Below are 14,045 nucleotides of genomic sequence, written 5' to 3'. Positions count from 1 at the left end.
TAAATCAACATGATAAGCCTGTTGTACAGTTTCAGGAGCCAGCTTCAACAGGGACCTATGCACATGTTTTACCCGAGTGGGCTCATCCAATGAAGATATACTATACACCTGACCACCTTCCTGAGGAGCTCTTACTATTTGATACAGAACAGTTGACCACAAATTCTGAATCTTGTTACGGCCCCGAACTCCACACTCATGCAAGTGTACTAACTGGCCCACGATTAGTGGTTGACCCCTTACTATCTGATCATACAAGTTTTTCCTACGTTCTGCAGCAGCTTCAAGACAGGCTTTTACCCGTCCATATGTTACTCTTAGTCCCTCCTGATGCCTAGCCACCCATTCTTCCACACTACCCCCAACTGGATCCTCTACTCCTGCTAGCAGAAAATCCACCGGCAGCCGTGGAGTTTGCCCAAACATCAAAAAGTGAGGAGACTCACCAGTAGTCTGATGGCAAGTGGTGTTATACGTAAAGACCACCTGTGCCAAGTACCGAGTCCAGGAGCGTTTCTGTTCAGGTGGAAGGGAACGAAGGAGATTGTGCAGAGTTCGATTGAACCGTTCACACTGTCCATTACCCTGAGGATGGTACGGAGTTGTGTGAGTTTTCTGGATCCCATAAAGATGACACAATTGGGCAATCACTGCACTCTCAAAATTTCGACCCTGATCAGAGTGAAGTCTGGCTGGCACACCCAACTTATAAAACCACTCCTGGACCAGGACATTGGCTACGGTGGTTGCCCTCTGGTCCCTAGTTGGCACAGCCAATGTATATTTAGAAAATACATCAGTCATAATTAGGACGCTTTCCCGTCCATCACTAGATGGTTCTAAGGTGGTAAAGTCAACTGCCACTATTTGGTTGGGCTTAGATGCCAACAAGTGTCCCATAGGGGCACGAGCTACTGGATAACTGGGCTTTGAAATAGTACACTGTTGACAGTTCTGACAATGCTCTTGTACATAGGTGCTCATATTTGGCCAATAGCATCTCCTACGAATTAGCTCGTAAGTCCGTTCCCTGCCTTGATGGCCATGCCCATCGTGCAACTGCGTAAATACCTCGTTCCATAAAACCTCTGGTAATACCAATTGGTCCACCTCCTCTCCACCATCAGGAAGTTGGAGGTGGCGGTACAACAATCCCTCCTTGACAAACAATCGACCCCATTGTCGCAAGAGCTCCAGCCCAGATTTCGACATTGACTGACGCTCCACCTTAGAAGGGTACTTGTTTCTGGAAAAAAATGCAAGGAACTCACTCAATGTTGGATCATCTAACTGCATCTGCTGGAGCTCTTCCTTAGAATGAAATGGGAAGGCGACAATGGCATGTTGCTCTGCACCTACCAACTCACCTTCATCCTCCTGTTGGATGTCAACTGTATGGAGTATCTGGGGCAATGGCGTACCAAGGGACTGCGTCCGAGTGCAGGAGGAATACTGCCTTGATAATGAGTCGGCATTACCATTTACCCGACCAGGGCGATACTTTACTTCAAAATCAAAAATTGCCAACTGAGACACCCACCTCTGCTCAGTTGCACCCAACTTGGCTGAATTCAGGTAGCTCAGTGGGTTGTTATCTGTATAAACGGTACACTGATGACCCAGGAGATAATCCTTAAATTTTTCCGCCATCGCCCATTTAAGGGCAAGGAGTTCAAGCTTCATGGACCTGTAATTTTCCATATTCTTTTCTGTAGGCCTCAGCCCTCGGCTGGCATAGGCCACTGGTCGTAACTTTCCACCTTGCTCCTGACTAAGCACTGCCCCTAATCCCAAATGACTAGCGTCAATGTCAAGCACGAAGGGCTTCGTAAAATCGGCATAGGCCAACACCGGAGCTGCCACCAATTTCCCTTTGAGAGACTGGAATCCCTGCTCACACTCTGGGGTCCAACAGCTCTCTATGGGTCTACCTGAGCCCCTCTTTTTCTTTGTCCCACCCAACTCCGCTACCAGGCGATGCAGAGGAGCAGCCAACTTGGCAAACCCCTCTACAAAACGCCAATAATAACTCACAAAGCCCAAAAATGATCGCAACTCTGCAACGTTACTAGGTCGCCTCCATTCTGCCACTGTGCTAATCTTACTGGGATCGGTAGAAACTCCTCCTTTTGAAACCACGTGCCCCAAGTAATGAACCTCCTGACGGAAAAAAACAGCATTTCTCCAGTTTGGCCTTTAAGCCCTCCTGCTGTAACCGGCTAAAAACCAACTCCAATCGTGCAAGATGTTGGGCAACATTGGTGGAAAAGACAATGATATCATCCAAGTACAACAACAAGGTTTGGAATCGTTGATCTCCAAACATACGTTCCATCAACCGTTGAAATGTACTTGGGGCATTGCACAACCCGAAGGGCATCCGATTAAATTCGAAAAGCCCAAAGGGTGTGCAAAAAGCAGTCTTACCCTTGTCTTGCTCTGCCACAGGAACCTGATTATAGCCACTTACTAGATCAACCGTTGAAAACCACTGAGCCCCAGAAAGTGCATCTAAGGTCTCTTCGATGCGGGGCAAGGGAAAGGCATCCTTCCTTGTCTTTTGATTTAACTGTCGGTAATCGACACATAACCGTATGTTGCCATCTTTTTTTTTTACGACAACTATAGGGGAAGCAAAGGGGCTACTACTTTCCCTAATCACCTGACTCGCAAGCAATTTTTGCACATGTTCCTTAACCGCAACATAGTCAGAAGGGGGGATTCGCCGATACCTCTGCCGAATAGGAGCAGAATCCAAAAGTGGGATCTCATGTGTAATCAAGTTGGTACACCCCAAATCAGAATCATCTGTTGAAAATACAGATCTATATTTACCCAACAGACCCCTCACCTGATTCTGCTCCTCTTCGGAGAGGTGCGAGAGATCCATCTGCTGGATCACCTCTTCCACGCCATCAACACCTCCAACTTGTGAAGAAACTACAGCCTGTTGGCAATCGACAACACCTGGCCGAGTAGCAACAATCTCCCCTGGCCAGCTCATTGGCTGGACCTGACACAATGTCCCCACCACTTGTCGTGGTTGCAGGAAGACATCAAGTTCACCTATGTTAACCATAGGGACTTTAGTAATACACCTCTCACCGGAACCAGGGATACAGATGCCAACAAGCCAGATGGAAGTGGATTCCCATTGTCTAAAGGCTCATAAAGGGCCATAGACAGTAACCCACACTGTACAGCACAAGTAACTGGGACAAACTGCAAGGAGTTTGCTGGAATGCGGACCACATGTTTACCCCTGACACGTACAGGCCCCCCGCTAAATTCCGACCCCTGAAAGCAACCGGTCTGGCAACATTGAAGTGCCAATGTCCATGCTGGAACTTCTTTAACTATAGGGAGATTAAACAACTCTGGGCCATGTTGATTAAACAGCTCCTGAAAACACTCACCTATAACATTCATCCCCAATAGACCTGGCAACCCTGATGTAGAAAGAACCTGAGGAGGGTCCTTTACAACAAGGACACCCTTATTGTGAATACGTCTACCCAATACAACAAAATATAACTCCAGGTATCCTACAAAAGGAATAGAGAGACCATTAGCGGCCCGAAGCTGCAACCATCCACATTCATTCAACCTTTCCTTACCCCAGGGCTCAAAATGAGCCAATAAGAAGCTCTCTGTGACAGTGGTTACCATGGAACCTGTATCCAATAAGCATGGAACATTAACCCCACCCATATTAACTACAACTGAGGGGCACTTACCCAACAAAGTAGAGGGTCCACTACCAGTGGGGGCAAGGGCCCCTGAGCCAGGCCCTATCCCTTCCGAACTGTGGCTCATCAGTTCAGAGGGTTGCAGTTTTCCGCCTGCCCATTAGGAGGCACTACATTCCCATGTGACAAACGAGCCCGTTGATCTCTAAACGGAGTCTGTCCTAGTAGACAATTACGAGCAATATGCCCAGACTGATTGCATCGCCTACAAATGATAGGGCCAGGCTGCCTGGGACGGTTACCTACACTCTGGGATTGCAGTTGCCGTAAACTTTGAGTCAGTTCATTAAGTTGTTCTTGCTGGGCCCTCATCATTCTCTTCAGTTCTGTGAGCTCTGAAACGTTTACCTCTGATGGACTAGAGGAATCTATCTGTCCCTGTACACTATACTGAAGAACAGAGGAAGCTGGGAGCGAATGACTCCTCTCCCTATGAAATCCCTCACCCACCCATCTAATTGCCTCTTTACGAACATCCAGAAGGGTGGAATCAGGGTCCAATCGAACAAAACGTTTAAGCTCCCGCCGCAAACCACTATCCAGCACATGCTCTACAAACTGGTCTCGAAGTAAAACCACTGCATTAGTCATACCTCCGGGGGTATGTTGTACCAACTTATCCATTAATGCAAAAAGAGCATGGGAATACTCCTGCAAGGACTCGCCCTCAAGCTGTTTACGAGAAAAAAAAGTTTTGCTGCAGGGCAATATAGGACTGTGAGCACCCATAAAGTTCCTTCAAGATAGAGAACACCTGTTCTGGTGTTTCCCTATCTTCTCTTGCCCTATACTTAATCTCATTCTTGGCAGGACCCTCTAAATGATCTATAACAAATAATGTCTCTTCAGCTGAAGGCAGATGTCGAACCCGCAAGCAGGCTTGTATCTCCTCCACCCATTCAAACACATTGTCTTCCCCTCTACCACTAAACATACGACCCCTCCGTTCCCTAGGGATGTAAATGACTCGTTCAACTACGGGGCTAGGGGCAGGTAGGACATTCACAGATGAGGGGCCCGCCGCTCCAGTAGCCTGGCCGGCTTGCTGTTGGTGCAACCGCTCATTTTCTCCCCTCAATGACTGCACTTGCTTTCTCAACTCCTCCAATTCAGCCTCCATATCTACAAGCTTCCCCCCCCAAAAAAAGAGAGAGGAAGAGGGAGGAAGAAAAAAAAAGGAAAACCTTACCACTTAACCCAAATCTCTTCCACTATCACAATCCTGGCTACTTCGTACCAGCTGCTGCTTTGCTGAAAAAAAACACCACAACACAACAACACACAAACATACAATTCTTCTCTGTGACTGTCTCTGCTTGTCACTTCACAACCCTGCCGACTACGCCACTTGTGACTGTATTACAGTCAACTCATCCTAATAAGGCCCGTACTCCAGGCTTTCAACCAAATGAAAAGGACGAGCAGAGACAAAAATCACAGATAACAAAATTTATTAATCAATTAAATTACTACAACCACATTAAACTCGACAATAATAATTAAAAGACCCTTTCGACCGATGGAAACAGGTCAACGAAATGGGCTTTGTTGTGGTTGGCTTACATGGGCCGCCCACCATACACTGACCAACACAAAAAAAAATTCAAAAATACAAATAAGTTGAAAAATACTAATCAAGTTAGTTTATTTTCTCTGATTGCAATAACCAATTTACTGCTCAAATAATAAACACAAACACTTCAAACCAAATAAAGAACACAATTATGTAAATCCACCCAACACAAACCAAATAAGCCAAAATAAGACAAATTAAATAAATAAAAAAAACAATCACCCACAATAACTACACCACATTCTTGAGCAGTTCTAATGTAAAGCAGATCAAAGAAATAATACAACTCGAATAACAAAATACTAAATCAATTCAAAAACAACCTAAATGATAATAGCTAATAATTACAACAAAACCGAAAATAAAATAAAGAAACAAACAAACACACAATTTCAGTTAAACTCACACACAACAACTACAATCAGCAAATAAATAAAAATCAAAAGGATTGCGTCACCGTTAATCTGCTCCGTAAGTGAGCGATGTCAATATGCAGGAAGCAACCCAAATACAATAACCCCAGATTACTAAATAACTAAAGTTAAACCATACATAAAATTGCGCCAGCGAGGTGGCGAACACCATGCAATCCCGAAATCAAGTTACGGGTTTAGAGCGGCTTCACCATGGGGATCGTACAGGCATTAACAATGTTCAATGAACTTGCGGGCGCTCGATACAGCCACGAGCGTGCACTGCAAACCCGCTTTTCAAACGGGAACGATGATTTAACCGCAGCAAAGCAGCAACTGGCACTCTGAAAAAAAACATTAGACATACATTCGTTTGCTTTTCTTCTTCCTCCCCACTCCTCTCCTATTTATAATCACACCAGAAGGGTAGGGAAAAATAAAATTACCTTTTGCGTGTATAACACTCACATACTCACAGCGGATGCCTGGATATACCCAACTAATCTAAAATAACACCAAACAACACATTAATCACACCTAAGAATTAAATAAACTTCCCCACAAACACCCGTATTCTAAATTTATAATTCCCTCCCGTCAATACCCTCCAATTTAACCAAACCTACCTTTACCAAGGAGTGAAGGAGATACAAGACCTACAGCAACAGGTCACATCAGTACAATGGCACAAAGAAAGCGAACTCACCTGAGCCTATATAGCTACGTGATTACCTGACGTACGCAACCACGCACCTGATGCAATCTGTCTGCTCTTTTAAAGGGCTACACCAGCTATTATTAAAGGGGCAATCCCACTACACTAACATGGCACAAAATTCCTACTTGCAGCACCTTTTCTGTGGAATAAATCTTTAAAAGTCCCCAGCTTCCACCTAGATATACTGGGCCAAAGTCAGTAATACTGAGTCATGTCTTAAGAAGCTGTTAGGAATAAGTTATTTAAAACCCTTTTTAAGGTGTCATGTATATGTTCTCCTGTACCTAAAGTGTGACCTACCAACATTTCTACAAGGTAGAAGATTGTTTTAACTGTATATGCCTGCTTAAAATCTCCACTGATATTGCAGATATAAAGTGACTAGGGAGGAACTGGTTAGAAGGTGTGGGCCACCAGGGGGCTATTCGCCCAATGCTCTGGTGGCCTACTTAAGGAAAGGCAAGAGCCAAAAAGAGGAGCTCATGGCCAAGTTGCACGACCCACAGGTTGAGCCAGGACCACGAATCAGGCTGTCAACAAGTGTCAGCAAGTTGTGTGAAGGTAATTGAGGTCTAGTGGTTAAGAACATGATGTGCAAGAGTTTAAGGGCAGTGAACCACCCATCACTTCACACAGCAGGTATAAGAATCTTTTCTAAATAGTCTGGCTAGGCGGAAATCTTTGATATCATTAAGATTTTTGTAATTTTGCACTATTTTGGCATGATGTGAAGGCATTGAAATTGGTTCTTGTTACACACAATACAAACACATTTCCAGAAATAACTATTCTGCATGACATTGGGCAGTGATTTTAATTCTTTTTTACCTTGAGTACCACCTCAGAAAATATTAGGCTTTTCCAATACCAACATCTTACATTTACAGCAGTAAGGCATGCAATCGGGGTGAAATTGAAACCTCACTGTGATGTCAAATCATAAGAATAAGACAAATAGCAAAATATTTTTTAATTTTCAAATCTTGTTTTACAAGTTGTATTATTTATTGTGATTATTGCATCATTAAACTAATCACTTAGAAGTTGCCACCAACACGGATGCACATAGATAATTAACTCTGATCTATGTTTTTGGTTGCAGAAAACAGTGAGATAGGAGGTTGGGTAAACATCTTTTGTTTATAGAAGCTATCTCGTTATCGTGTCTTATGTCTCCGTAAGATGTTAGCCCACTTAAATGAAGATGAAGATTTTGGGACAAGTAGGCTCAGAAAGAATCCACCTTGCCTTTGTATTACTGAGAGGTCTTGAATTAACAGGACTTACCTCTTCCCCAAGTAACATTAGGCTGTAATTATGAAATTTTCATAGATCTTCTCAACTAGGCGGACTCATCAAATGGCATCATCAAGGCACTTTCACATGTTGATCAGAACTTTTTTGGAATGACGGAATCTCGTTTCTGTCTTCAACAGTCTATACTCCATTCTTAGTTTGACAAAAATAAAACATTTTTGTACTCTCTTGCACTTTGTATTTGTAGAAGAATGTCTGGCCCTTGCAGAGGATGTAAATTACATGGGTTTTAAATACCTACCAATTCAAAAAATTGGCCAGGCTTGCCTGGAGGAGGACCAACATCTTGAGGCCATCGTCAAGGCCTAACACTGCAGGTTCATTGATCTGTTGTTACCAATGCCAGTATGCAAGATTAAAAAGGCTTAGACCTACATATGCATTACATCACCTTTACCACTGCTCTTTATGTCAATAACATCTGTTTTTAACACTTTTGCAGGCAGACACTAACAAGGATAAAGACCGCGATGGAGGCCAACTGGTCCTATTACAACCTCGCTACGCATGGCCTTGGGCCAGAAATGTTGAAGGGTGCGTTTTCTTTAATTGATGCGTGCCTGGTCGAGGCAGAGAACCTCCACTGCCTCCAGAAGTAAATAAAGCATGTCAATTTTAAAGTGGTATCAGCATTTATGGGTAGCCTTGACAAAGTAATAGTCTTTATGGTTTACTGAGTAAACCACTTTGCACAATATAGATGTGATTTAACCCTTGTGTTGACTTAGGGTGAAATTGACTCGTTTTAATTTTTTTTTATATCAGAAAATATGGGACGTAAAAATAAACACTGAAAATGTGTAAAAGAAATAATTTAAAACGTTGGAAAAAGCCAGAACAAACTGTGAAAAAATGGCGTCAAACGTTGAAGAAAGTGTTTTTTTTCTCAAGGTTGACGAGAATACAACACAAGGGAGAAAACATAGTTTGCTAAATACATGTTAAGTTAAACCATTTGAATGTATGGAAAGTCTTGGTTTTGGACTGAGAATGTATCAAAGCATCAAAGTTATAAAGCAATTTTCTTTATTTGTAATTGTGAGTACATTTTTCTTGGGGATCAATACTTTTACTGAATTACGGGACCTGTGTACTTCACCACTCTGCTGGTATAATTTACATTTCATATTGGTAAAACACTACTATTGCTTCTGCCATTAAATGTAAGAAGTCTATACATTTCCCAAAACTTCATAAAACTTTGATTTAATTATCAGTATTTTATTTACCTGATCAACTACCAAGAAAATTCATCAAACAATCAAGATGGGTGCTTTCACATGCAAACAATGAGACCTCCAGAATAACAGAATTAAGTTCTTCTTGCTCTTCTTTTGTTTTTAAAGTTCTCAACTACTGCTCTCTGCAGTCTAGCTTTTTTAATTTTTTTATGGTAACCATGTAAAGGGGTAATTTTCCTTTTTCTGGACACAGCAGTGACTTTTCCAAAAGCCAGCTTGTGTGCTCTTTGGATGGTATTGTACAGTTCAGGGGTATGTTCAAATGCTTCGGACTTGCTCCACTCTAGTAGGTCTGATAACATGGACTGTATGGGAGGATTCCCATGGGAGGCTTCAGACACTGGTGCATTTTCTTTGGGGTCTGTGAGAATGTCTTGAGGCTCGAGGACATGCGTGACATGTATGCAAACACATCTTTCTCCAAAACTATTAGCAATGCATGTGCACAAAGTCGGAGTTTTCCTATTCACAATACTCATAGTCCCATCACTATTGAAGATGGTTATTTCATCTTCAGTCTGCTGATAGAGACGGAGGCTGATGATTTCTAGCGCTTTTTTTATTCCGCATTTTTTCAATGTCAATACCTCTCCTGCCTACCTCCATCTTCACCAAGAGAAGATGTTTGCATATGTTTCCCATCCGGAAATTGGTGCATTCACACGTGAAGTGTAACAAGTTAACTTTGTAGGCTGTGTTGGTCGACTGTGACGGCACAAAGCACTGCCCCGCTTCTATGTCCAAATCTTTGCCAACACCATTTTTAAATAGCAGCGCAGCAGCCTGGTGAGCAGTAGAGCTGGATAATGTCAGTCGTCCTGCTTCGCTGAGGCCATCCATGTAGCTGCAGTAATGAAAAACAAGACACAAATTTGGAATTACAGTAAAATAGTAGCCTTTTGCCTCAGATAGGACAGTGGGGAGCGACAGGACACCAGTGTGTGAGAGTGTGCCCTAGCTAGCTGCAACACAGGTAAGGGCACCATCACAAACTTTTAAATGGCACACATTTTGCATATTCTGACTGGATGGCCAATAACTTATGCAATACCATAAACTCATAACCATACAGTATATTGGCCCTTATTGTTGGATAGATTTTAGCTAAATGCAAGTTTCATTGTGTAGTCATTGCCATGGTGATGGTTTTCTAGTGCAACAGCTCCATAAAAAAAATTAATTCACTGTTAAGACTGTGAGAGGGTGGCAAGCTTCATGAAAGTAGCTGCGTCTCATTTTATTTTATTCTATAACAGGCTGAAATAGCCATTTGGCAAAATTGACATTCCCTGTTAGAGAGATTACTAACCTGTAATATTTTTCTACATCTCCACATAGCAAAAGCAGAAGTTGGTCGACTCTTCGGTTTGCCTGGCCTCGCAGGAACTGGTATTTCAACGTAAGGAAGAATCTTTAAGACAGAAAAGGCATGAAAAACATGAAAAGCTTGACAATTACAAATCTGACACCCACCATACCATTGGCTTCCTATCAAATTGGTAGAAAATAATTGAATACCAATACACAATAAACTAGCAGTGTAAAACACTGATGCCCTGAAACTTCGCTCATTCAACCTAAAGAGCTGCATTAACTGCTTATTTGGGGAATATAGATTTTTCATGGTAAACTTTGCCTCAGGCCACGAGGTGAGCCGGCCTTGTGGTAAGACATAACGTTCAGTGCATAGTAAGTCAGTGTTCAATATGTGGTATTAGATAGGCCCATGCCATTTTGAGAAAAGCTAGTAGATACTGGCACTATATTTGCGTGCATAATTCTGGGGCCATGATGTTAGCAACACCCCGATGTTTTAAGCAAATACTCTGATCCCAATATGAAAATAAATTTTAAATATTATTGGCAAATTTAAGTAAAATACCTTTCAGCCTTGTTGTTTGTCTCACTGCTGCAGTGATAGAACGTTCTGCCAAAGTTTACCCACAGCTCCGCATAGGTAAACCAATTTGTCTTCAGATAGGTTGTTACATGGGGACTATCCAAAAAGGTGTCGATCTCACTGCATTTCTTGGCAGATACATTGAGAAACTCTTCCTCCTTAGGGGAAAACACATTTAATCTGAGATGCTTATATACAAACCTTAAAAAGAAAAAGCATAAATAATTGTAAACTCACTAGTATGTACACTACAGAATGCATAATTTGGTCAGGACCACTTAGTTGCACTGGGGTTATGAATGTAAGAAAATATAGTACCGTCAGACATGCTTTCATTGATGCCATGGCATGAATGACCACATTTCTTTGTTCAGGTGTCAGGTGACCTCCATCTGTCTTCACAAGCCACCGGTTAACAGCCTGTAACAGCATAAATTGCTTCAGATGCACATTAGGGTATGTTATTTCACCCAGTCACGTGGCAGTTAGTTTCCATTGCTTGGCCAAAAGGGAGTTTATGTTATTGTACTGCAATGTAACTCTGTATATATCCCAAATTTTCATGTTTCATGCAAGTAGAATTCAGGATTTGAAATAAGCATGTACTGCAAACTGTAAGTATCTATGTCACAACCACCTGCAATTACACTGCAGACCACTAGGTGATTGCCCTTAAGGAGGGGGGGGGGGGGTTGAAATGCTATTTCATGCATACTGAGTTTTTTTACACTGTTAAAAGAGTTGGATTCCCATGCTAAACATGGACAAAGTTTCAAAAATTAAGTTGTATGTTTGAAGGAGTATTTTTGTTCCAAAAATACTTCTTCCGGTTTGTCACAAGTTTCGGAAAGTTTTTTTCGAGTATGGCTCTGTGTGACGTTAGATGGAGCAGAATTTCCTTATATGGGTCCTGAGGCACTTCTGGCGGAAGAGCGCGCTCCCGTATAGCGAGGCTGAGCACAGACATTTCACTGATCAGAGCGATTCACTGATCAGAGCGAGAGCGTCGCGAAAAGTCACAAAAGAAGTGTGTTTTTGTTTGCCAGGGCAAAACAACCCTGCACAGATCACCAAAAAAAAAAAAAAAAACGCATTAAGGGACCAGTGGATGGAGTTTATTTTTACAGAGCATCAACGGAGTTGTGCAAGTGTTTTTGTTTGTTCCCTGCATTTCGAAGATGCTTGTTTTACAAACAAGGCCCAGTTTGAAGACGGATTTGCGTATCGTTTATTTCTTAAGGATGATGCAATCCCAACGAAAAAGTCACGATTGTGTGTTGGAACCGCAGTCGGTGAGTAAAACTGCTTAAAATATCTCTGCCTCCTTGTTAGTGCGTCCCCTCCCATGCCGGAGACCCGGGTTCGAGCCCCGCTTTTTGGAGTTATCAAGGATGCAGTACTACTCTATAGGTACTCAAGATTAACAGGATATTGAGTGAAAACGAGCATTTCACCCCCCCTTTAAATATACAGTACAGTTAAAGATTACACTTGTTTACACACCCACCACAATGTCAACTGCACAACATTGTAGATTTAAATGTCACAAATAGTGATATTGTATATTCATCGACTTACCTGAAGCACATGGAACCAACAAAGGAGAAGCTTTGCATTTGGGAAAATGCTTTTAATAGCATTAAGCACTCTCAAGTCACGGTCCATCACTGACCTGTAACATTGAAAAAGAAACAAAAGAGGAAAAAGTTGCACCACACCCAAAAGCATACATTAGACAAAGTGTATTGTATACAGTGTAAACATTGTATCAAGAAAATTTAGAATCGTGAGTTAAGAACCTAGTGAGATCCAAAATTCAAAAGCTGTAGCTCAGTGCAGTAGTATTTTCAGATTCAAAGTCAAACATGCATATTTCCTGTTGTTCCAATTACAAAGAAAAGAATAAATACAGTATAACATAAATAATGCCAACATTTGACTGACCTTGGATAGAAGCTTGGGTTACTCAATTGAAGCTTCTGTAGGCAGAGGCTTACTGTTGCAGTAGTTTCCTTGCTCAGGATAAAATAGGCAAATGGCACGCCTCTTCCAGTCTTGTTTATCATTAACAGTGCATAAAATGCATACCCGTAGGCTGTTATGCCTTTGTATGAAGCATCCATGAAAACCATTGGATGAGGGTTCTCTTCCAAAAGTTGTTTTTGAAATGGTGTTTGTACAACTAAAATGAATGGTTGTTCATTGTGAAGTGGCTGATAAAAACAGATGTTGTCTCTGAGTTCCATGGAAACCAAATGGTCCACACTGAAAGAATCACTGTCACCCACACCTCTGAGGTTTTTCTTTAAAAGCCTAATGTCATTAGGGGTTAAGTAAAACCGGCTGTCTTTTTTGTCCACATGCCCATTTTGTTGAGCCCAATCATAGCTTTTTATTAAGATCTCAGAAGTAGAACAACCCTGTTGAAACCATATTTCAATGAGGGAATGCAGGTCTGGGTGGATGTGGTTTTTCTCTTTAGAATTAGCCTCGTCATGGCCAGTGTGCTGTAGCATCTTTTGGATTATGGCACCTGATATTCCGGCATCTGTGATGACTTTGAAAGAGATGTATGCCTTGCAAGAATTGGCCCGAGTTTGTGTGGCTTCTCCATTACTTTTGCCTGCAGCGTGATTCCCACGGTCACAGCCATAGTAATAATAGTCCTGCTGGCGGCAGACTGGGGGTCTGAAGTAGCAATGCTCCTTCTCCTGCACTTCTTTAATGTAACCCTCCATGAACTCCTTGGCATCCCCCCTAATAACAACATCTTGGTTGACCCTGGAGTCATGTGGCTTCTTCAACCGTTTTTTAACACCATTCACCCAATGTGTCGCCATATTCTGAATTTAGAAAAGACACTATACTTGAACATTTTTGGAGAAACACAGGCTAAACATCAAACTGATCGGTCCTGATAAATATTTAACTAACATAGTCGAAGAAGAAGAAGAAGTTTTTTCATCTTCTCTTTTCTATTTTACAAGTCTTGGCTGCATTCATCTCTCCCCTGACTTTTTCGCTTGATGGAAATTTGAGCCCTCAATAAAGTTTTCCAGGCAGCGCTGCATATTATACAAACTACTAATATACTAAATAATACATAAAAAATATGACTTCTGCCCTGAGACCAG

The 14,045-nt window shown here is 42.1% G+C and overlaps 1 protein-coding gene across 1 annotated transcript; it reads right to left on the bottom strand.

Annotated features, from left to right (window-relative positions):
* Positions 1-9,177: 9,177 nt before the first annotated feature.
* LOC127970212 (uncharacterized) lies at positions 9,178-12,575 on the bottom strand. The gene is made up of 5 exons (XM_052572564.1): positions 12,490-12,575; positions 11,230-11,331; positions 10,894-11,069; positions 10,321-10,422; positions 9,178-9,855 (listed from the first exon to the last, which is right to left on the bottom strand). Exons 2-5 carry the CDS (start codon positions 11,254-11,256, stop codon positions 9,525-9,527), a joined length of 636 nt encoding a protein of 211 aa, XP_052428524.1. The 5' UTR covers positions 11,257-11,331; positions 12,490-12,575; the 3' UTR covers positions 9,178-9,524.
* Between the last annotated feature and the right edge of the window lie 1,470 nt (positions 12,576-14,045).

This window comes from Carassius gibelio, chromosome A4 (genome assembly GCF_023724105.1).
Source record: "Carassius gibelio isolate Cgi1373 ecotype wild population from Czech Republic chromosome A4, carGib1.2-hapl.c, whole genome shotgun sequence".
Classification (NCBI taxonomy): Eukaryota; Metazoa; Chordata; class Actinopteri; order Cypriniformes; family Cyprinidae; genus Carassius; species Carassius gibelio.
This window is presented reverse-complemented; position numbering and strand designations above follow the sequence as displayed.

Coding starts and splice junctions, on each gene's coding strand:
- LOC127970212 (XM_052572564.1), bottom strand. CDS start 11,256: ATGGCATCAATGAAAGCATGTCTGACG. Junction 11,070..11,229: donor CAATGAAAGCATGTCTGACG/GTACTATATTTT, acceptor TTTTCCCCTAAG/GAGGAAGAGTTTCTCAATGT. Junction 10,423..10,893: donor ACAAACAACAAGGCTGAAAG/GTATTTTACTTA, acceptor TCTGTCTTAAAG/ATTCTTCCTTACGTTGAAAT.